The 23325-nt window shown below is 56.5% G+C and overlaps 2 protein-coding genes across 4 annotated transcripts; one reads left to right on the forward strand and one right to left on the reverse strand.

Annotated features, from left to right (window-relative positions):
* Positions 1-3203: 3203 nt before the first annotated feature.
* KLHL21 (kelch like family member 21) lies at positions 3204-13388 on the forward strand. Of its 2 annotated transcripts, XM_045546253.1 has the most exons (5): positions 3204-4302; positions 6639-7044; positions 9355-9427; positions 10583-10906; positions 13214-13388. In XM_045546253.1, exons 1-4 carry the CDS (start codon positions 3213-3215, stop codon positions 10871-10873), a joined length of 1860 nt encoding a protein of 619 aa, XP_045402209.1. In that variant the 5' UTR covers positions 3204-3212; the 3' UTR covers positions 10874-10906; positions 13214-13388. The 2 variants fall into 2 exon arrangements, with proteins under 2 accessions (XP_045402209.1, XP_045402208.1); XM_045546252.1 differs by having other exon boundaries at positions 10583-13388.
* Positions 13389-15723: 2335 nt separating this feature from the next.
* ZBTB48 (zinc finger and BTB domain containing 48) lies at positions 15724-23172 on the reverse strand. Of its 2 annotated transcripts, none has more exons than XM_045546254.1 (11): positions 23030-23172; positions 21847-22605; positions 21139-21380; positions 18964-19075; positions 18257-18349; positions 17776-17862; positions 17449-17603; positions 16916-17052; positions 16680-16844; positions 16147-16235; positions 15724-16078 (listed from the first exon to the last, which is right to left on the reverse strand). In XM_045546254.1, exons 2-11 carry the CDS (start codon positions 22534-22536, stop codon positions 15782-15784), a joined length of 2067 nt encoding a protein of 688 aa, XP_045402210.1. In that variant the 5' UTR covers positions 22537-22605; positions 23030-23172; the 3' UTR covers positions 15724-15781. The 2 variants fall into 2 exon arrangements, with proteins under 2 accessions (XP_045402210.1, XP_045402211.1); XM_045546255.1 differs by having other exon boundaries at positions 23127-23171.
* Positions 23173-23325: the final 153 nt, after the last annotated feature.

A 23325-nucleotide genomic window follows, 5' to 3' on the forward strand; every position in this document is an offset into this window, starting at 1 on the left:
TATAAATGCATTTAATAAATAGAGAATACTGTAACACTCATTAAAGAAAAACTTTTATATATAGTAAGTAAATTACAAGCCACACTTTAGGAGGCCCAGAATCAGAAAAAATCAGGGTGGTAGCCGAGCACAGTGGCTTGAACCTGCAGTCCCAGCTACTGAGCCCAGGAGGAGTTCAAGGCTACAGTGAGCCATATCGGGCCACTGCCCTCCAGCCTAGGAGACAAGGAGACCCTGCCTCTAAAAAGAACAAATAAGAAAAAGAAAAAAAATCAGGGTGTGTAATAGGGAAAAAGGCACAATCATGGTGTTTACAACTAATTGATCACACCTAGTTACAGATTCCTTTGTTCCTTCTCCACTCCCACTGGTTCACTTGATCAGCCTCAAAAATCAAAAAATAAGGCACAATCATTTCCGACTCCATAAATACTAAGGTATGAGTTCCTAAATATTCTCACAGAAAAAAAAAAAGAGGCTAATAGCTTAGCAGTTTTTAAAATGATCTCAAATACCTTTTGCTCAATATGCCCAAAATTAGAATTTAAATATCAAAATCAAGTAGTTTAAATTTTTGGAATTAAATAGTACCATTATAGGCTGGGTGTGGTGGCTTCATGCCTGTAATCCCAGCATTTTGGAAGGCTGAGGTGGGAGGATTGCTTGAGGCTGGGAGTTTGAGGCTGAAGCGAGCTCTCATGATGCCACGGCACTCCAGCGTGGGCAACACAGTAAGAACCTGTCTCTAAAAAAATAAATAAATAAATAGAACCATTATTTGTTAAATCACATGATCACATTAAATCACATTATCTTAAACAAGTTACTTAGGCAAAGAGCATTTTCATTATTTTAGACTAAACTTCTAAAACGTTTATGACTGAAGTTTATAAATACAAACATTTCTCCATAAACTACTACTCATTTGGCAGAGTTAACATCATCCTCACCAAACAATAATGTTTCCACCACACCACTGTGTTGGATGATAATGGAAGAGTTTAAATCACCTTCATTAATACAGTTAGCTGATTATATAGATGGCATTGTCATACTGCGATCAATGAGTTTCTCACATTCTAATTTTGAACTCATGAGATTGACAAGGAAAAAGAGGAATTAAATAGCATGCCTGGGTTAGTAGGTTATTTTAAATTCCAGACACAGCTGATAGGTCTAAATCCGTTCCCTTCTTTTCTAGCCACATTCCTTTAATTGACTTAACTATATATACACATGGTCTCAAATGCTTGCTTGTTAGGTCCAGGATATCAATAATACTTTTCTCAAGAACTGAAATTTTAATTTTATTTTGAACTTATTTTAATACACAGGTTTTGTATGTTGAATACAGAAAGAAAATGCATGCAAGCAAAAACAAAATGAACCTGATCACCTAGAAAAAATGTTAACTTCACAATTTTTTTCTAGGCATATGAACACATACAACAAATTGGGTAATCCGATTGATTTTTCACTTAACACTATAGTGTGAACATCTTCCTATTTCAATAAATACCTACACCATCATTCTTCAAGGCTACATAGTAAGGCTGAAACGTCATGCTTAAATAACCCCCTGGTTAGGAATACAAAAAAACCTACTCAATTCTCAACTGCAGAAACATTATAGATTTAATCGCTGGATTTTCACAAGGTGGATGAGCTGACCCTGAGGGACTATAGTTTTTTTTCCCTACAAACATCCCACTTCCTGGCTACTCAGACTTTCTTGTCACAAAGCCTGTGCAAGTAAGCTATTGGCCAGGCTCCTGGGCCAAGGAATGCTGCCGCTGCTGTTAATAGCTGTGCGAACAGTCCTTCTATGGGCAACAGGCTACCCGCCTGGGTACCTGAATGTTTTCTTACTTGGGCCTGCGCTTCCCATGCCGACCCTGAAATCTAGACCAGATGCATTCTCGGAGCAAGACGACGTGAAATTCTCAAGTAGAAGAGAAAGCCCACAGTTCTCATTTCGGAGAGGGAATAAAAACAAAATGTCTTCTCCAAAGGCTGTGCCGATCTAGCTAGAACCGAGGAATGACAGCCAAGTCCCAGTGTACCTGGCCTGCCCTGGGACCCACGTGGGCGGGCGCCTTCATCAGGAATACCTTTATAAAGACACCCCCCCCCCGGGCTCCCCTCTGTAAAACAGGACTGAAGGTGAAATTGGGGTCTTCTTTAAAACTAAGCAAAGTGTAACTTAAAGAAAAAATGGCTTCCAAGTGAGGGGTCTTTTTCTATAGTTAGGTTGAAAGTGGTACTGTTATCTGTTGGAAAGAAAGTGAGGGAGATTCCTTCCTTTTTCCAATATGGCACAAGGGACTGTCACTTTGCTGAATGCCCTCATCTCCTAGTGTTTTAGGCAGTCCACCGTCTGACCTTCAGCTGACACTCTCCGCACCCTAGTACCCATCTCACGGAACAGGAAATCCTGCTCCAGGAAGGCCAGGGTGCCCCCAGCAGGCCGGCCCCCCTGGGCGGGCAGCTCTGGAGCCCAAAGTGGCCTCTCTGACTCGGAAACTAAAACTATGCCTCCCAAGCAGGCAAAAGTTAATGCCTGTGTTGTGGAGTTTGAAACTCCTGCAGGAACCGCGGAACTGATCCTGGAATCTGGCTCAGTGTCACTCATGAATGCGCCAGGAAAAAAACGTCACCGAAAAACCTCATACTTGTTCGTGCTTTGGTCTTTGAATTGTAAAAATCTTATCGCTTGAATCTCTCCCGTGATGGGGTTATCTAGCAACCCTAGGAAGGAGTGGAACTCAACAACAAAAACAAAGCCTTCCTACCAAGCTGCCCAGGGGCTCCGGGGCTCCAGCAGTGGGGAAGCCAGGCGCGAAAGCGGTGGCTTGGGTTTAGGGCGCCGCGCTGCCTCGCCCGGGTTTTGTTCGGTAGCCGGGCCCGGGAGGGTCGCGGGCAGGCCCTGGAGGCCCCCGGGCCCGCGCGCGGCGTCGCCTCCCTCGGAACTGGCACTTGTCACCCGCCATCCCCTCTCAAGCGTCAGCGGGAGGCGGCAGGAAGCCCGGGAAGGGCGGAGTGAGGGAGCGAGGCGCTGGCGGCGGTGACTCAGCCGGGAGAGCCCGGGGCGGGCGGCCCACGCGGGGGAGGCCGGCCCGCGCGCCAGGCCCGGAAGGGTTAAGTGGGCGGCACCCGCCCCGCCCAGGCCCGCCCCCCGGAGGCCGCGGGGCCCAGCCGTATTTATAGCGACGATGCCGGGCGCGCAGCGTCTCTCCGCAGGCCACGGCCGCGGCGTCCCAGAGCCCCGCAGTCCAGGCGCCATGGAGCGGCCGGCTCCCCTGGCCGTGCTGCCTTTCTCGGACCCTGCGCACGCCCTAAGCCTGTTGCGTGGCCTGAGCCAGCTCCGCGCCGAGCGCAAGTTCCTGGACGTGACCCTGGAGGCGGCGGGCGGGCGTGACTTCCCCGCGCACCGCGCAGTGCTGGCGGCCGCCAGCCCCTACTTCCGCGCCATGTTCGCGGGGCAGCTGCGCGAGAGCCGCGCCGAGCGGGTGCGCCTGCACGGAGTGCCGCCCGACATGCTGCAGCTGCTGCTCGACTTCAGCTACACCGGCCGCGTGGCGGTGAGCGGCGACAACGCCGAGCCGCTGCTGCGCGCCGCCGACCTGCTGCAGTTCCCGGCCGTGAAGGAGGCATGCGGCGCCTTCCTGCAGCAGCAGCTCGACCTGGCCAACTGCCTGGACATGCAGGACTTCGCCGAGGCCTTCAGCTGCGCGGGGCTGGCGAGCGCGGCGCAGCGCTTCATACTGCGCCACGTGGGCGAGCTGGGCGCCGAGCAGCTGGAGCGGCTGCCGCTGGCGCGCCTGCTGCGCTACCTGCGCGACGACGGGCTGTGCGTGCCCAAGGAGGAGGCCGCCTACCAGCTGGCACTGCGCTGGGTCCGGGCCGACCCGCCGCGCCGCGCCGCGCACTGGCCGCAGCTGCTCGAGGCCGTGCGCCTGCCCTTCGTGCGCCGCTTCTACCTGTTGGCACACGTCGAGGCCGAGCCGCTGGTGGCGCGCTGCCCGCCCTGCCTGCGCCTGCTGCGCGAGGCGCGCGACTTCCAGGCGGCGCGCTACGACCGCCACGACCGCGGGCCCTGTCCCCGCATGCGCCCGCGCCCCTCCACGGGCCTCGCCGAGATCCTCGTGCTCGTGGGCGGCTGCGACCAGGACTGCGACGAACTGGTCACTGTCGACTGCTACAACCCTCAGACGGGCCAGTGGCGCTACCTGGCCGAATTCCCCGACCACCTGGGCGGGGGCTACAGCATCGTGGCGCTGGGCAATGACATCTACGTGACAGGTGAGTGGGCTGGGGGCCAGTCAGAGGGACCCCCTCCCAGGGCTCTCTGGGGTTGGCCTGCTCTGCCCCTGGGGGAGCCCACCTGCCCCTGGGAGAAAAAGGACCTGGAATCCGAGTGCCGCTCCTGAGCCCAAGCTGCGAAATGGGTAACTATGCTTGCTGGGATGATACTTTCAACCTTGAAGAAAGACCCCTTGTGTGAGCGGGGACAGGTAGCTGCTTGTGGGTCTCTGCCCCGTGAGGCTGGGCCTGCCAGGCTGAGCCAACTCCTTGCCCCGCAGGTGCCTCCCCCCATATGGTTGAAAGGCACTGGGACGTTCAGCCCGCACAATGGGCGCTTTCTTTTTCTCCTTAAGGAATCCAGGACTGGGTGGGAGGCTGACGCCTGGTGAGGCATCCCTTCCCCATAGGGGATTTCTCCCTTCCTGCTGGGCCCTGAGGCTCCTGACTCACTGTTTGTCACCGCTGACAAGGTTCTCTTGGACTTGCACCTAGGCTCTGTGCTGTGGTCACATGGCGTTTAGGCTGAGCTAGCCAGCAACTGTAAACATGGTCACATGTTCAGAGATTTTCTTCCAGTTACTTGGCCCAAACCCCAAAACACTGCCAAGTCATGGTGGGCGGGTCCCAGCCTGCCTGATTCTTCAGCTTCTCCTACATTTTTTATTAAAGATGAATCTCGGTTCAAACATGAGGCTGCCTCCTTCCCAAGGGTGCGGAGGGGCTGTCTTTGTGACTGCTATATAAGGAAAGAATTGGCCAGGCAGGCATTGGAGGTTTTGTTATCAGGCAAGGAGCTAGGGATGGGTTATCACAGCCACTGTGCCCTGCCAGGCACATTTGGGACAAAGCCCACTTTGTGACATGCTCCAGCGTTCCATTGGGGCTCTGACCTGACAAGGGGGACACATCCCAGCCCAGGGGAATCCTTGGCCCTCTGGCCACAGCTTCCTTGGCCTGGTCCGAGTCCAGTACCTCGAGGTTGTCCCCTTGTTGGTTGTGGACTGTCATCTTCGTCCCCCCTGCCGTGCCCCAAGTCTGGCCAGTGACTTTGAGCAAAGAACTCCTTCCCAGAACTGGCCAGACTCGCCCCACTTCCTGCACACCCTTCCATAAATGTCATAGCTGAGCAGTTAATCCTTTGGGTTTAGGCAGGTGGCTGGGTCATTCCATCCAGCTGCCTGTAGGGAATTTCATGGGGGCGAGAAAGCCGGCTTCAGCTGCCTTCTACACAGTTCTGCTTTGGGAGGGAGGCCGGCACAGTGACTTTATAAGAGCTTTGTTATAGAATGTCATGTCTGCTCCATCCTGTGGCGCCAGCCTCAGAGGCCAAGGAGTGCAGCCCCAGAATTCCTGGGGTCCCTCACGCCATGGGGATTCTGATATCCTTAATAGATGTAGTATGATTTATGATTATAGCCAGTACCTTTTTTTATTTTTTTGCTTTTTATTGAAATAAAAATACAAGTATATATATCACATTTGTACAGCTTGATGAATTTTTGCAAACAAAACACACCTTTTTGTTGTTGTTGTTTTGAGACAGAGTCTCACTTTGTTGCCCAGGCTAGAATGAGTGCCAGGGCGTCAGCCTAGCTCACAGCAACCTCAAACTCCTGGGCTTAAGCAATCCTACTGCCTCAGGCTCCTGAGTTGCTGGGACTACAGGCATGCGCGGCTAATATTTTCTATATATTTTTAGTTGTCCAGCTAATTTCTTTTTATTTTTAGTAGAGACGAGGTCTCGCTCTTGCTCAGGCTGGTTTCGAACTCCTGGCCTTGAGTGATCCTCCCACCTCAGCCTCCCAGAGTGCTAGGATTACAGACGTGAACCACCGCGCCTGGCCCAAAACATACCTTGTAACCTGTACCAAAGTCAAGAGCTAGAGGCCCAGAAGTGCCCTGTAGCATTGTGTTAGGTCTCTTGCTTACAGAAGTGGATTGCTCTCATCTTGTCCTGGCACAACCTTGGTTCGAGGGTGCCCAGGAAGCCTAGGATTTGGTGAAGTGCCTGTGCACCCCACCCACATGCCTGTGGCTCCCCAGGAGAGCTGCCCCTGAGGCCTGATGCTCTGGCCCAGTTGAGATGTCTGTGTGTGGGAGGGTCCAGATGGAGGCTGCGCCAGGGCCTTTGCTGGGCCGGCAGAGGTGGCCACAGTCACCTTGCTGGCGGTGGTCAATGTGTTCATTGCCTCAGCCCCAGCATGGAGCTTCTGGCCTGGGCTTTAGGGGGAAAGGACGTGAGTTTAGGGAGAGGCCCTCGCAGAAGTTCAGGAAGACATGGCAGGTGACTCACCTGAGTGGGCTGACAGTCTGCCCATTGTGCATCCTGGCAGGTGGGTCCGATGGCTCCCGGCTCTATGACTGCGTGTGGAGGTACAACTCCAGTGTGAACGAGTGGACGGAGGTGGCACCCATGCTGAAGGCCCGCGAGTACCACAGCTCCTCTGTGCTGGACGGACTGCTGTACGTGGTGGCCGCTGACAGCACGGAGCGCTATGACCACACCACCGACTCCTGGGAGGCCCTGCAGCCCATGGCCTACCCCATGGACAACTGCTCCACCACCGCCTGCCGTGGCCGGCTCTATGCCATCGGCTCCCTGGCCGGCAAGGAGACCATGGTGATGCAGTGCTACGACCCCGACACCGACCTATGGTCACTGGTGGACTGTGGCCAGCTCCCCCCTTGGTCCTTCGCCCCCAAGACCGTGACTCTGAATGGACTCATGTACTTCGTCAGGTGAGTCCCCGGTGCCTGGTCCGCTCTGTGTTTGGCATTTCTCACCAGGCCCAGTGCTAAGGATGTCAGCACTGTTCTCCCCACTTCACGGATGAGGAAACTGAGGCCAAGCTGGGATCAGGGGCTGGGACTTTCTGACCCCAAGTATGCTTGTTCCACCCCTTTTTTCAGAGCAGTTCTGGGTTTTCTTAGTCGAACCATCCCAAGAGTGATGGAGTTATGTTCTTTCAGGAAAAGGGCTTAGCTGCGTCCTGTCAGTGTGGAGCAGAGACAGGCAGACAGTGGGTCACTGTGTCTGCTGGTCTTGTGGCCTGTCTGTCACAGCCAGATGCCCGTCCTGACTGGGCAGTAAGCATCCAGGAGGGGCCAGGAGCCCTGTGCGTGCTGCACAGTATTGTGCACCTGTTCATGGCTGCTGCTCCCTCCCTGGCCTAGAACCTACCTTGAAGCTACAGGACCAGGAGGGAAGGGGAAGGAATGGATGATTGACAGTCCTCTCTGTGCCCTTCTGGCCTGGGCTTTTTTTCCCCCAGGGTACAAGCGCTTTGGTTACATAAATTGCCTTTGCAGCCCCCGACTAGTCTGGGGCTTTGACCTGGGAGCCTTAGAGGGTGTGTGCTCTGTCTAAGCAGCGCTGGCCTTTGTCTGCCCCAGCCCCAGACAAGAGGCTCCTCCCCAAGTTGCTTGTCACCCAAGTGGCTGTGGGGGAGGCCATATTATCATATGCCAGGAACCAACTGTTCTGAGAAAGCCCTGGAATCTCGGCCAGCTCTGGTCCCATTAGAAGACATCCTCTGACCCTTCACCCAGCTCTTCCTAAGTTGTGGAGGTGTCTTCAAAGAGGGGGTGGAGATGGCTATAAATACAACCTATCAGAGTGCCAGAACCTTCACTGCAGCCCCAGCAGGCCGTGGTTCCAGGCCAAGTGCTTTTGAGACTGCCCCCCACCCCAGCAGCATGTGCCCAAGGGCAGTCGCCAGCTTGGAAGCATTTGGGGACCCCCACACCCCTTTTAGCCTTCACGTGTGGCGGGGAGGAGGGAGTGCTCTGGAAAGGTTTGTTCTACCAGTGTGACCTGAGGGGAAGGAGAAGGTCCTGGGAGCGGGGGCAGGGCCTGGGCGCTGCCCTGTGTGTGCACTTCGGCTCTTCAGGAGCCACACAGCCCCCTGCCTGGAATGCCACCTATTTTGAGTGGCTCCCAGATCAGCTGTCCTCAGGGAGGCTACCTGTGCTGGGTGGGGGCCACAGTCCCAGCGTCCTCCTTGTCACCAGTGGAGGGACTGCTGTCGTGGGCCTCCTGCCCTGTCTTGGTTTTGCACAGGCGGCCCCTGGCCCGGGCGCAGAGCCCGCAGAGGAGGGGTGGGGCGCGCTGTCCCGCCCGGCCGCTCCACCTGCGGCCTGCGTGTCTGCTGGGAAAGCGGGCAGGGGCAGCCCCTCCAGTATTTAATGATCCAGCCACAAACTGTAAAACGGGTTTTGCACTTTGAAATAATTGCGGGAGGCGGGAATCAAGACGAATAACATTTCACAACACGAAGTTATGTGAGATTCAGAGTTCTGTGCCCACGAATGAAGTTTTGTGGGAATGTGCCAGCCTCTTCGTGTCGAGTACTCCTCCGGTCCACGAAGCCTAAATTACTCACTGTCTGGCCCTTTTGCTGCCCCCGGTCCCATGATCATCATTATGTCTGTTACTTTTTTTTTCTTCTAGTATCTTTGCTTTTCAAGGCTGTGTCTTTGAGCCTTTCACTGTAGGGGTGTGGAGGGTGGCGAACGAGGCTGAAGGATCTTGATCCCAAAGTGAAGGGCGTTGCTGGGTCTTCATTCCTGTAACTGGACTTAGCCTGCCAGGCACCAGGGACACAGCAGTGAATGGGACAGGGTTGGGGACTCACAGTGATGTTGGGGACAGTGGCAAGGAGTGGTCCAGGGCACATGGCTTGAAAAGGTGGCTCAGGTCAAAATCAGGAGGAGGAGCAGGAGGCTGGGGTAGGGTGGGTGGTTTGAAGCCTGAGGTGGGAAGGAACGTGGTCCCGCGAGATCTGCAGGGAGCCACTGTGGCCACAGGGGCAGGTGCTAGCGGGTGGCAGGTGCTGACAGGCTTCAGGCACCCGGGATTGCGACCTTTAGGTCTGGGAAGTGAGGCTGGGTTCTGGCCTTGGAGCCTGGAATAGACCCCTGAGAGCAAGGGAGCTGCCCCAGGATCAGAAAACCCAGGTCAAAGGAGGTGGGCCTTGAGGGCTGTCATCTCCAGCCTAACAGCCCAGGGGGCTTCCTCCTTGCTCTGACCAGCCGTCCTCCCCTCCGCAGGGATGACTCCGCCGAGGTGGACGTGTATAACCCAGTGAAGAATGAGTGGGACAAGATCCCATCTATGAATCAGGTAAATTTGCAGACACGCAAGTGTCGGAAGCGCACGCTATGTCTTGTTTTTGCAACCAAAGTGTCCTCGTGAGTGTTTGGGACCCACAGCTGTGGTGGGCGAGGCCCGTGGGGAGCTCTCTCCAGTGTCACCTTAATCAGTAGAAGACTTTTGCACTTGAGGCTTGCCGAGATACACAGACGTTAAATAGGAGCCAGGATCACACAGCTTAGGGAGCTGTATTTATTGAGCACCTATTATGAGCCAGACAGCAGAAGGAGGCGAGGGAGCTGGCCAGTCACCTGGGAAGTGTCCCACAGCGGGACAGCAAGTACAAAGGCCCTGGGGCAGAGGGTCCTGGTGTGTTCTGTGGGATGACCCCAGCAGCCCAGTGTGGCTGCAGCAGAGGGAATGAGATCAGGCAGGAGTCTTTGGGGACTGACCTTAGGATTACATTTATTGAGCACCTACTGTGTGCTCTGAACAGGATCTCCCCTTTTCTGCTTGTTGAGAAGAGAGGCCCTGGGCCTGGCAGTATGACAGGGTGGGGACAGTCAGTGGCGTTTGGCCACAGGGGCAATCTCATTAGCCCCAGATACACATCCGCACCTGCCCACAGCCTTGTTTTCTGTCTTTTAACATTCCCAAACCTACTCTAGTGATAGCTGATGACACGCTGTACAGCACAGCTGAACATTCTTATGATTAGGAGATATAACTTTATATTTCCCCACTGTACTCATTGTGGCAAATTTGGGAAAGATGGAGGTACCGGCCTGTGGCTGAGAGCCCAGGCTTTGGGCGAGTCCCAGCTCTGCCACTGTCAGCCCCAGGTGGAGAGGACAGTAGTGCCCACTCCAGAGGGCCGTTGCAGAGGTTCCAAGGGTGACATAAGGAAGTTCTGGGCATGGCCTGCACATAGGGGGACCCCATGGGTGGCCACCCTGACCACCATAGGATAGGGTCACTTGTCAGACCCAGCCAGGCCTGGCAACTGACTCCTGGGCAAGCCCCCTATTCTCTCAGTTCAGGTGTTGGGAGGACATTGATGTGTCTTCTGTCTCCAGGGAGTGCCAGGGCTGCCCTCTGGCCGGGGACTGACTAGGCATGCCTTGTCTCCCACTGGTCCCCGGGCTGGGCTGCTGGCCCCTACTCACCTGTCCCCTTGGCCTACAGGTGCACGTGGGGGGCAGCCTCGCTGTCCTGGGAGGGAAGCTGTATGTCTCTGGGGGATACGACAATACATTTGAACTCTCGGACGTGGTGGAGGCGTATGACCCAGAGACTCGGGCGTGGAGCGTGGTGGGGCGGCTCCCGGAGCCCACCTTCTGGCACGGCAGCGTCAGCATCTTCCGCCAGTTCATGCCCCAGACCTTCTCGGGCGGGCGCGGCTTCGAGCTGGACAGTGGCAATGACATAGACACAGGCCGACACCGGCCACCGCAGAACCCAGAGGAGCTGCACTAGCCCCGGCCTGGCCCAATGAGGGCCTCAGTGCAGGTAACCATCACCTCCACAGAGACAGTGACCCCTCCCTCATGCACGAGCACAGGCTCTGGGGTGGCTGAGCGAGCCCTAGGATCCATCGCCTGGATGGTTCCTGTGCTTTTGGAGCCTGAGTCACAGTTGCTGGGGCCAGAGCCGGTTGTGAATGCCCTCCTCAGTTGAGGAGGAGCCACCTCGCTGCCAGCACGTGTTTCTGGGTCCCAGAGGTCACCCCCAGCCTGCAGATCCCCAGCTCACTCATGCAACGCACACCCTCCTGCTGCTGCCACCTGCACCTACTTGCTCCCACCTTGGGAGAGGAAGACAACGTGGGGGTGACGAGTGAAGGGGAGGGGGCCTTCCATGAGGCACTGAGAATGGTCTGGAGCATCGCTGGTCGGCAGACATTGGTCGGCTGCAGCCCTGTGTCCGGTGCCAGGTGTCCCAGTGAGCCAGCTCTCCAGACAGAGTGGGGATCTTTCCTGTCTCCAGAGGACATGCCGTGGCAGATGCTGCATCTGTCCTGCTAGTGTGTCCTCACTGGCTTGGACACTTCCACTGAGCCTTCACCCCAGGCTGATGAAGGAAAGAGGGTGGAAGCCTGTGTTGCAAAGCCATAGCTCCTTCCTGGGAGGGCCCATGGGTCGTCATTGATCCTCAGCCCAGCAAACAGCTGCAGGCGCCGAGCTCCAGAGTAGAGTCCTGTTGCTTCCAAAGGAGCCCTGGGCAGGGCTGGCCCTGGTGGTTGGTTCCAAGGTTTGACATGCTTGCAGTTTAACCATTAAAAGAGAGAAAAGGGAGCTAGAAACAGGGTCAGCTTTGTTTGATTTCCAAGTCCACAAAGTACCATTGCCAAAGCCACTGCAGGAGGTGCTCCAGGGAAGTGCCACAGCATGGGGAGCCCTGGTTTTCTCAGAAGCAAGAGGTTCCCATGGATTGGGTGATTTGGGCCCCTCAAGGTACCTGTAGTACACTGCATGAATTTGTCCTTCCTTCTCTTTTTAGAGAAGAGGATGTTTAGGCTGCCTTTCCTCATTAGAGAAAACGAAAGCAAATGTTTATTAAGTTGCCTTTTCTTAGTAAACTAACTTGTAGAGATGTGCTCTCACCAGGAAAAACATAGCTTTAGCACCATCACGTAACAAGTTGCACTTAAAACCCTTTCACCAGCCAGATGGCATGGTTGCCTTAATTTCTCCCAGGACACCGGGCAGGGCTGCAGGTGGCCCTGCCTTGCCCCTGCGAGCTCCTGAAGAGCCCCCAGTACGCTGCCACGCACTGTGGGTCTTGTCTTGTCCCAGAGCCCCCAGCTGGCGCAGTCACAGCCCATAGCAGCCCTTCCCTTGTTGGGTCTTCACGCATCGGTCATGACCAAGCAGCTGCTGTGCACCAGGCACTGGCGGGGAGGACAGTGGGACAGCACTGTCCCGGCCTGCTCAGGCCCAGCTGTGGTTCCCACGGGCCACGTGGAAACGTGCAGCAGGCTGCTTAGGGCCAGGCGCCCCTCTGGCCTCGGTCCTTGCTTTATGCCTGGGGCCTTTTCCTGGGTGCCAGCAAGCAGGGCCCAGCTTGCCTGCTCTGTCCTTTGTTCCCTTGGGCCTCCTAGTCTGAGCATGGTCCCCTGCCCCTGCCAGCCCTAGAATCCCCTCCCACTGCCTCACTTAGCTTCCTAAGGGGCTGCTGAGCCCCCTGAGAGGTGGTTCTTGCTCTCCGGGATGATTTGTCTCCTGTTAGCAGCAGAGGGTGGCAGGGCACTGCACTGGGTGCCAGAGAAAACATGCCCTGTCTGGTCTGTAATGACCACTGTCACAGCATCCCAGGGGAGGCTGGGCTGGGAGGCCTTGATCCTGTGAAAGTGCTCCGGGTTCCTGCTCCTTTTGCTGCTCTGCCATGGCCAGCAGCACTCAGTGAGGGCTTTGGTGTGGGCCAGTGCAGGAGAGATGGGCTTGCCTCTGTGCCCCCGTCCTGCGTCTTGCTCCTCACACTGCCCAGGTCTCCAGCAGGACCCCGTGTCTTCTGGCTGAAGAGGTGAAGGATGTAGAAGAGCAGGCGCTAGCCCGAGCCCAGTGGGTCCCTCCAGCTGGGGATCCAGGATCAGGCCTCCTCTGCCCTCACTCCCCTTTGTGTGGGTTCTGGGCTGTAATGTCCCCACCACCTGAGGGCGTCCTTACACTGACTTCAGGACAGATGCTGGGCTGCCTGGGGACAGGACTGTCCCCATGTTACACATATAGAACTTTCATCTGTCTACAAATTAAATTATGAAGATTCATTATTTAATACTGATCTACTATAATGTATTCTGTATTTATATGACTTCAGAGACTCCTGTGATAAAGGACGCCCTCCCCGAAGTGTCCAGCGTCTGGTCCCGCCCCAGAGGATAGGGCAGGTGTGTGTATTTATTTTTGTCTACTCTGTGGGCTTACTTGTCTGGAATCCTGCTTAATGTCTTAGGATGCCTTCAATACTTTTTCAAATAAAGATATTTCCTATATATCTGGTGTCACTGCTTTTGCCCTCCTGGTGCTGTGTCCTCTGGGAATTCTTTGGGCAGAGGGCAGATGTCTGAGGAGTGGGGAGCAGCACAGAGGGTCCCTGTATGTAGCAGAAGGGGACAGTTTGGTGAGAACAGGGCACATGCTGAAGGTCTGAGGAGTCTGCCATTTACAAAGGCCTCCAGGCGCCTTTCCCATTTCAGATCCTTATACGAAGAGGCCTGGACATTGCCTCCCCTGCCTGTTCCTGGCTTCAGTCCCGTTGGTTGGTGCTCTGCCCAATGCCTGGCTCCTTCAGCCTCCCTCCCTAGGCCATAGTGCAGGGGGGCGTGAGACTCCCACCTGTGGCGGGATGAGTCTTGGACCTGGGAGGTGGAGCCCTTAAATGAAGGAGGACCCCAAGCCAGGCTGCGAGTCCACACTAGGAATCAAGCTTGGGACAGTGTTCACATCTGCAGAGCCCGTCTGAACCTGAAGAGAGCCCTTCCTCTGGGCTGGGAAGGGGAGCAAAATTTTGAGGCTAGTTTGCATTTTTAAATTATTCTCTTTTTTTATGTTCTTAAGACTTTATAAATTAAGAGATAGTGTTTGCCTTTGCAATACCCTTCCCAAAACAGATCAAAAGCAGCTCACGACCTACGTAGGGGAGTCAGTCCGAAACCTGGGTGTCAGTTCCTACGCTTGAGTCCTGTCTTTACCTCTGAGCTCCCAACGGTCCAGGAATAAAAGGAGAACTATAGGTAGATAGCTTCTGGGACTAAAACAGGAGAAACTTTTCCCTAACCCCCAACTCTAGCAGGAATTTGGCAGGGGGCAGTGTCCCGGGAGTCCTGGCCCTGTGTTACTGGGGTCATAACCATCATCACCAATGATCCAGAACTAACTGTGGGTGGGGCAGTTTTTAAATGTCTCCATACATTCTTTCAGACCCCTCCCATCAAGTGGTGGGAGAGGTCTACGTCCCCTCCCCTTGAATCAGGGGAGTGACTTTTGGTGACTACCTCAACCAACAGGGTATGGCAGAGGTGACACCACATGATTTAAGGGCTGCGTCATAAAAAGGCCTTGGCAGGACGCAGTGGTTCATACCTATAATCCTAACACTCTGGGAGGCCGAGGTGGGAGGATCACTTGAGCTCAGGAGTTTGAGAACAGCCTGAGCAAGAGCAAGACCCTGTCTCTACTAAAAATAAAAAAATTAGCCAGGTGTGGTGGTACACACCTGTAGTCCCAGCTACTTGGGAGGCTGAGGCAGGAGGATTCCCTTGAACCCAGGAGTTTGAGGTTGCAGTGAGCTATGATGATGCCACGGCACTCTAGCCTGGGTGACAGAGTGAGACTCTGTCTCAAACAAAAAGGCCTTGCAGCTTTGACCTGCTTTGGGGACATGTGCTCTTGGAACCCAGCCACTATGCTGTGCAGAAGCCCAGGCAGCCCAAGGAGAGGCCCCAGGGCCCCAGCCCACAGCCAGCACCAACTTGCCAGGCACGTGAGTGAGCCATCTTGAGATGCAGATTCCTCAGCCCCCAGATAAGTTTTGGGGTGCTTTATTATCTACTCACAGGTAATGTAATCCTTGCCTATGAAGCATGTACTAATTCCATTAAAAGATGAAAGAAATGAAGCAGCTAGTACCTTGCACAGTCACAGAACTACAAATAAAGGAGTTAGGAAGAAATTTAAACACAGGCTATGTGCTCTAGGACCCACGTGCTTTTCCTCCATGACACGTAGCACCCCATGGCTGTCGAACCCAGCGATCACCAAGGTATCTCACCATTCAAGGCCTGGCCTCACCTACACCCCAGGTCACCTTGACATGCAGACCAGGCTAGGTCCTCCCAACGGAAGGGTTCCCTCTGTGGGCATGCCCGCACCCAGAGCTTGCTTAGCCATGAGCCCTCCTCAGGCACCCAGGCGAGCTCCGGGTGGGTAGTTGCGCTACTAACCGGGCCTGAGTCTTGACTCTGGCCAGCAAGGCCATCATCGTGGGCCCTGGCCACCCTGCTTTGACTCCCGAAGCTGAGTAATGCATTCTGCTCCCACTAGCTGGCATCCCGCTGAGCTCTGAGAGGAACACCACTGCTCTACTGGCCAGTGCTCCCAGTGCTAAAAGCCAGGAAGAATGAGGAACAGAGCATAGATGTAAAGAAAGGCCAGGCCACAGACTTGGCCCCCAAACCTGCCGCGCCTGAGTCTCGCTCAGCTGAGGTCTCCTGGTGAGTGGGCAGGCCGCACTCCATCCTGGGGCACAGTGGAAGGCAGCACTCCGCTGGAGTCAGCTCTGTGGCTCCAGGGTACTGGGGAATGGACAGCTGGACAGAGTGAAATAAGTGAGTCCAAAGCCACATGGTTTATTGGGGGCCAAGTGGGCTCGATTGGGCAGGGTGGGCTACGTGTCACAGTCCTCAGGGACGGCAGCCGTGATGATGAGCGAGGGCTCCAGGACGCCCGGGCTAGTGAAGCTGTCCTCCGCACACAGTCTCTGGCTGGGGAGCTGGGAGGCCAGGCCACTCTGGGCCAGAGACTCCACAATGACCTCAGCCGAGCCCACCTCCAGCTCTGCAGGTGGCTGAAGCGCCACCACCACCATCTTCTCGTCCTCAATGACCAGGTTTCGGAGCTTGCGCTGCCGTGGGTTGTAGTTCTCCACCCGATCGTGGATCTCCATGTGTCTCCGCAAGTGGGCCTAGGGGGAAGGGGGAGCTCAGGACGGGCGAGAGCCTGAGGGAGGAAAGGGGGCCGGGCCAGCCCTACCTGCCGCGTGAACTTGTAGCCGCACTCCGTGCACTCGAATTTCCTCACGCCCTTGTGCCGTCTGACGTGCACGCGCAACTGCTCCACAGCTGCAGGAACGGAGCACCACCAGCGTTAGGGGAGGTGGGAGCTCCACGGGGATGGCCCCGAGATGAGTCCAGGAGCCCAGAGCCCTCACAGAAACGGGGCAGGAGGCTAGGACAGAGGCAGCAAGGAGGTGGCCAAGCAGTCAGCAGGGGTTTCTTTCTTTCCACTGTCCTTGGGGCCAATTACAACTGCTGCCCAGGCCCTGCCAGTGCCACCCCAGGGTTGCTGCCGCACAGGACGCCCCCCACCCTGGCAAAGCAGCTCCACTCTCATCTCTTCAGGGCACAGAGGAGGAAAGAGATTCACTGGCAAGAAGGTTCTGCTGCTGAGAACGAGCGTTTGAAAGCCACTGTTGCACCCACCTCCTTCCCAAAGACCCTCCACTCAGGTCAGTGGGAAACGGAGATGGCCCAGCCCTCGGCTTCCCCCAGGGCTTGTCCAGGTACCTTTGAAGGTCTTGCCACAGATCTGGCAGAAGTGGGGCCGGCCCTCCTGGTGACGGCTGGCCACGTGCCTCAGCAGGGGCCCCTTCTCTGTGAAGCGCTGCTCGCAGAACTCGCAACTGAAGGGCCTCTCACCCGTGTGAGTGCGGTTGTGCTTGTCCAGGCTGGCTGCGGGGACAAGGTGGGGGCTTAGCTGCTGGCTTCAGTCTCGGGACAGGAAGGGGACAGGCACGCCTCACCTTGGGTGCGGAAGGTCTTGCCACAGAGGTGGCACTGGAAGGGCTTCTCGCCCGTGTGCGTGCGCAGGTGCATGTTGAGATTGGCCTTCTGGGTGAAGGCGTGGCTGCAGAACTCGCAGACATGTGGCCTCTCATTCCTGTTCGGGCAGGGACATGGACAGAGGCCATCAACAAGGGAACTGGCCCCCTTCACTCTGCTACAGCTGGGAGCGTGACTGGCAAGGAGGGCCTGGGCAGTACCAGGCAAGGGCACCACCTCCACCCCCAGAGCAGAAGGGAGCTCTATGGAGTGGGAGGCACAGGAAACTAAGAACATGCCCCCAGGAGGTACAGAGCCTTGTTTTAGCCCAAAATCCCATCCCCCAGTCGCTCTGCCTGGCCAACTCTTGCTCAACCCTAAGGTATCCCCACCCCAGAAAGGCTGCAGGCCTAGATTCAGGGTGGAAGACCACACTCATCTGTGTAACTGTCAGCAAACTCTGCCTTCCCGGCCAGCTGCTGGCCTGGGCTGGGGGAGGACGGCTGACCCACACCTGTGCTTGGCTTTGATGTGCATCTGCAGGCCATTGCGGCTCGAGGCCCGGTGCCCACACTCCTCGCACACAAACAGCTTCTCCCCACGGTGCTTGAACGCCTCGTGCAGCTGCAGCTCCGTACGGGACAGAAAGCACTTGGCACAGGTGGGGCACTGCAGGGCAGACAGGTCGGGCAGAGGGGCCAAGGCCAGGGTGAGGGCAGGGCTGCCTGGGAGCCCCACAGGCCCCCAGTACCCCGGAACAGCAGAAAGCACACAGCCTCCTGCCCACTCTTGCTCATGCCAGCATCCGAGTGTGCCTGGCCCAGCCCTGCCTGCCACTTACTGCATGGGGCTTGGGGGCTCCGTGTAGCTTGATCATGTGGCTCTGCAAGTCCTTCTTCTGCATGAACTGCTGGGAGCAGGAGGAACACTGAAAAATAGGCCCACAGTCACCTCCAGGGCAGCCTGCACCAATGGAGCCACCCATCCCCATGCTGTCGGGTGGGAGGGTGAAGGCAGGACCCAGGTGAGGTACAAAGAGGTTCCCTGATCTGGAATGAAGGGTGGCACCAGGGGAGCCCCCAGTGCCATGGCCAGAGGGGTATTAAGCCTGCCCTCTACGGAAAGAAACCAGCGCCCAGTAAGGACCCTGGAGGTGAAACTGCAGCCAGTGGCCCCACCCACAGACACAGGGCGATGCGGGAAAGCACCTTGAAGGATATCAAGGAGGCGGTGCCTGACACCACCCCAGGTAAAGGGCTCAGCAGGAGGGATCCTGGGCCTGCCCTCCCCTGCCCCCTGCCCTGGGACAAGCTGAGCCTGACCTTGTAGGGCATCTCCCCCGTGTGGGAGACCATGTGCACCCGCAGCTCCATCCTCCGACGGAACGTCTCCTGGCACACGGAGCATGTGAAGACCTGGCAGTGTGAGGGGCAAGCAGGGCCGGCGTCAGGGCCTCTGCCTGTGGCGGCAGGAATTCCACTCGCTGCTGGGAAGAGTCTGCCTGGGGGGACGCTCAGGTGGGAGAGGGTAACACGTAACCTGCCTGCCCTGACTGTCACTGAGTGCTGCAAACCCACTACACACCAGGCCCTTCTCGGGGCCCAGACACGCTGGAGGCAGGGACCAAGTGGCCTCATACACGGTCCCTGGCCCCAGCTGCCAGCGACAGGCCTCTAGGAAGAGAAGGGCAAGGTTTAGCTGGGCCCCACGCATGGGCCAGCAGTGGGTGGGGGCAGCGGCCAGGAGGCCTTTCCCAGCAGCCACCCGCCGCTGAGGTTCCCCTTCTCCAAAGCGCATGGTAGATCTAAAGTGCCTCCCCAGAGTCCCTCCTGCACTTATCCCTTCCACCCTTAGAACCTGTGTCCCCACCTGTACCAAGGTGTGGACTCGATTATATCTAAGGACCCTGCAGCTCTCTTAAGCGTACAGTCCCCCTCTGAGACAGTCTCCTGGGGGCCCTTCCCAGATGGCACCAAGACAGAGGCCAGCGTGCCCCTGCCCACAAGTACCTGGGCCAGCTCCCAAGTACCTGTTCGGAGCGGTTCATGCAATTCCGGGCTTCATGCTCCAGGAGGTTCTCCTTCCGAAAGTAACACTTCCCACATTTGGGACACTCAAAGGGTTTCTCCCCAGTGTGTTTCCTGCCAGGAGAAGCCACATGCGGTGTGGGGGCTGAGAGGATTTCCCGGCTCTCCCTCACCTTGGGCCCCCTCTGGCCCCCGAGGCTGACGGTGCCTGCTGCACAGCACGGGGGAAAGAGGTGTCCTGAGGCCAGCTCATGGCTCCCCACGTGGGCACAGTCAGACCCTGGCTGGTGAAGGTGCAAGGACAAGCCCAGAAACCACCTCCAGCAGAGACTCTGCAAGGGAGAGTGCCATGGCCACCCCATGCAGCAAGAAGGGACATCCAGAGCCAGGCTCCCAAGAGGCCACCACGGAGCTGACTGGCAAAGGAGCTGACGGGGAGGCCTGGCCAGCCCACTGAAGGCAAAAACAATCCCTGGGGCCTGACTACCTGGAGAAACAACTCAGTCTTCCCAGAGCTTCAAAAGTGTGACCAGAGCTGACCACCTCACCTCGCTCCGCTGCTACCACCTAGTGTGGCAACGACATCTCCTGGGCTGCCACAGGAGCTGCCCACCCGTCTCCCTGCTCCTTGCCTGCCTCCCTGACTGGTTTCAGCTGCCAGCAGCAGCCAGCGAGACCCTTTAAACAGAAGTCAGGCGTCAGCACCTCTTGGCTCACAGCCCTCCAGTGCTACCCAATTCAGAGAAAAGAGCCAGGAGGTGCCTTTTCATTCCCAAGGTGTCCTACCAGGCCCCACCAGGTCAGGCACGCACCTCCTTGCTGTCCGTCAACCCACCAGGCTCATTGCTACCCCACAGCCCTCACCCCCAGTCACCCATTTGGTCACCTTCCTCACCTCCTTTGAGTCATTGCTCAAATCTCACCATCTCAGCAAGCCCCCCCCAGACCACTGTTATTTAAAATTGCAACCTGACCCCACCTGAACCCCCCCAACCCCTGGGCCTCCTCTACTTTTTCTTTTTCCACAGCACTTCTCACCTTCTATCACACACAAATTTACTTATTGTCTGTCATCTGCATGGCCCTGCATAAGCTCCACAAGGGACCATTGTTTTGTTCACTGATATATCCTGAGTGCCCACAAGAGTCTTATCAGCTGCCTCACAGTTTGTTGAACAAATGAACTAAATGAACCAACCTCAGCCCGTGTGCAGCACTGCGAGAGCTCTTAGGACCAGCCAGAAGCCAAGCACTGCTCTCTTCCTCTCGTCACTGCACCAGTTGTCCTCATCCGCCATCAAAATCACCTCATGAAGTCATCACTCCCCTCCCCTCCCAGTTCTCAGGGCCAATCCAGCAACCTGAAGCCCAAGGTCAGGACTGGAGAAGTGTGAGCACCTGAGTCTCACCCTGGCAGTGTCCAGGCAGGACAGCGACTGCCCCACAGTTCCCCATACACTGCGATTACCCAAAGAGTCCACTGGCAGCAGCTGCCACAGAGCAAAGTGCGCAGGTATAGCAACCTGGTTTCACCCCCAGCTCCAATTCCAGGTGATCACTGGTGGCTTCCTTGAATGTCACAGTGAGAAAAGATTTGTGGCCTCATTAGGCTTGGCAGGAAAGTGCCCTGTGATGGGATTAGTGATGTCTTGGCTGGAGAGTGATAGGACTGGAAGGCATGTCGCCTACCTGCCATCCCCACAGACCTTGCAGGGACACTGGAGCAGCACTTTCCAAGAGAACTCTCTGTGCTGATGGGAATGTTCTATGCTACACAGTCCAATTCAGTAGCCAGGAGCCATGTGGCTCCTGAGCACTTGAGATATGGCTAGTGTGTCTAAGGACCTAAATTTTTTATTTAATTTTAATTACTAATACCTAAGGTTAGGCCTCAGCGCCTGCACAGGGTCCACAGGCTTCTCTCCTCCTGTTGGTAGGAACCAGCCGGAGGGCAAGGTCCACAGTGGGTGGAACCTATTGACAAGGTGTCCACAAACCCATCTCCAGCCAGAGGACTCACAGCAGCAGGGGGAGGAAGAATCCCACCCAAAACTATGTTCTCACTCCCTGATGACCAGAACTGTGCCAATGCCAGGCACCAAGTGGGAAGCACAGGATCCCTCCCCCAACGTGGAAATGGCAGACAGGAAGAGAAAATAGAAAAACAGAACGTTTACCTGTTGTGAACTTTAAGATAATATTTGCTGAGGAACTTTTTATGACATGTGGGGCATTCAACCGGCACCGCTGTACCTTTTCTGTTCTCAGTGGGCTCAGCTGCTAGGGAACCTGCGCTCAGGGCTGGCTCAGTAGCACAGGGCTTGCTGATTACTTTTGACTTCCTCCTGGTCAGCACAGCCTCAGGCTCAGAAATGTAATCGCCATCCCCGTCGTCCTCCACTTGAACCACCACTTCCCACTAGGGCAGAAGACGCAGCAGGAGGGGGTGGGGTCACCAAATTAATCAGCAGAGGTTGTGGGGACTCAGCTCCAGTTCTATCCCAACCCCTAACCCAAACAAGTCCCTTCATCAGGGACTGTTCCCTTCAGGAGCCCAGGGCAGATAGCATCTGCACCTTGCATTTGGAGACAAGTGGCTCTGTTTATGGGGAACGGGAAGCCTGGCTGCATTTCACTGGCCTGGGGAAACACCTGTAGTCCTGATGCTGCCTTCTCCACTCCTAGGAAACTGGCACCCATATGGACAGCTACAACCAGTAGAAAGCTCAGCCTGAGGTCACCAGCTTTCTTGGTTTGGAGAAAGCCTATTCCAAACCCACATAACAGAAATTCTTCGTTGGGGTCCAGATTACCCCAAAAAAGTGTCGATCTTTTCCCCCTACTCTTATTTCCCCAGTTCCAGCACCTTGGGCACAGCACAGTACCTCATTACTCCCGCCCTGCAGCTGCCCCCCTTCAGCATTGAAGGGCCTTGGGGGCACTTTGCAGTCCTCAGGCTCCTTGTCCTCTGGGGAGCAAGGCTTCAGAGCCTGTTTGAGTTTCCCACGAAGGAAGGAGGGACTCTCACTCTGAGCAGGGGGACAGAGCTGGGTCCTCTGGGGGCTGTGACTGCCTCTGGGCTCCTGATCCCTGGAGACTAGACCCAGAGTCCTGGAAACTTCCTCTTCCTCCAAGCCTTCTGGCTCTTTGAGGTGGCTGTTCACCTCCTGGCAAGCAGGTTTCCCCAGCACACTCTGGCTACCTGGTGCCTGTCCCATTGAGGTTTTGGGCTTGAAGCTCTGGCACAGCTCCACAGCCTCAGGCACTCGCAACTCCCTGGCTGCCAGGAGCACCTGATCCCGGTTCCCCGAGGTGAGGGCGAGGTGACCAGTGTAGAAAAAGTCCAACAAGAGGCCAAATATCTCAGCGAAGCCAGCAGGGAGGACAACACTACCCCCTGAACCATCCCCGTAGAGACTCTGGAAGAAGTGGCTGCAGCAGGCAAGGACACTCCAGTGTGCCTTGAATACCAGGCCCCCCACGTCCAGGGTAGCGTCGCAGTACTGGCCCTTCTCCCGCTGCTTGTTGAGCTCCTGCAGAACCCTCACACTGTGCTGGACGAAGGAGCCGTCCATGATCAGAAGAGCAGGAAGGCAGCAGTGACACCCTGGCCAGCCCAACCGAGGGTATGCAACAGAAAGCCCCTGGATTTGAAAAGAAAGGGGAAGTTGGACTAATATCAGAACGAGGGCTTAGATCAAGGTTAGAGGGTGCACGCGGAGAAGAGGAATAGGCTGACAGCCTCCGGGGAGGGGGGCGGGGGCCATATTGGATTGGCCAGAGAGGGGCGGGGGCGCAGGCGGACTAGCTGGGAGACGGGGCATGGCTGGAGATAGGGTCGCGAAGAGGGGCTGGTGGGAGGAATCAAAGTTTGGGAAAAGGAGGCAGGGCATGTGCGCGAACTGAAGACCGTGGACGGGGGAGGGCGGCGCACGCGGACAGGTGAGCGGAGCCCACGCCGCGCCCACAGGTCCCGAGCCGCCGGGCGGAAGGCAGCCGCGGCCACGCTGCTATCAGCGACCACGACGGCCCGCAGCCGCTCCCTCCCTCGCGCCGCACCCTCCTCACCCGGGCTGGTCCTCCCTGCACCGGCCCCACCGGCCCCGCGCTCCGTCACCTCCACAGCCCACAAAACAACTGCCCTGTCCGTGCGTGCCCGGCCTACCCTGCGGAGACACCACCGCCGCCACGCCGGACGTGACGTAAGGGCGCGCCGGCCAGGCGGGCGCCTTGGTCGCGTAGGGCTTCTAGCTCCAACCCGGGGGGGCGGGACACTTCCGAGAACGGCCAATGGGATGCAGGGGAGGGCGGGCCCAGGCCCAATGCTCTCGGCGCTGGACCCGCCCCCCGGAGTTGCCCAGCAA

The sequence above is a fragment of the Lemur catta genome, chromosome 3 (assembly GCF_020740605.2).
Source record: "Lemur catta isolate mLemCat1 chromosome 3, mLemCat1.pri, whole genome shotgun sequence".
Lineage (NCBI taxonomy): Eukaryota > Metazoa > Chordata > Mammalia > Primates > Lemuridae > Lemur > Lemur catta.

Excerpts from the sequence above, each read along its gene's own strand:
- ZBTB48 (XM_045546254.1), bottom strand. The coding sequence starts at position 22,536 with ATGGACGGCTCCTTCGTCCAGCACAGTGTGAGGGTTCTGCAGGAGCTC. Across the intron at positions 19,076-21,138 it reads TATCTTAAAGTTCACAACAG|GAAACACACTGGGGAGAAAC; the intron begins GTAAACGTTCTG and ends TTCTCCTGGCAG. Across the intron at positions 18,350-18,963 it reads GCATGAACCGCTCCGAACAG|GTCTTCACATGCTCCGTGTG; the intron begins GTACTTGGGAGC and ends TCACACTGCCAG.
- KLHL21 (XM_045546252.1), top strand. The coding sequence starts at position 3,213 with ATGCCGGGCGCGCAGCGTCTCTCCGCAGGCCACGGCCGCGGCGTCCCA. Across the intron at positions 7,045-9,354 it reads GGACTCATGTACTTCGTCAG|GGATGACTCCGCCGAGGTGG; the intron begins GTGAGTCCCCGG and ends TCCCCTCCGCAG. Across the intron at positions 9,428-10,582 it reads AGATCCCATCTATGAATCAG|GTGCACGTGGGGGGCAGCCT; the intron begins GTAAATTTGCAG and ends CTTGGCCTACAG.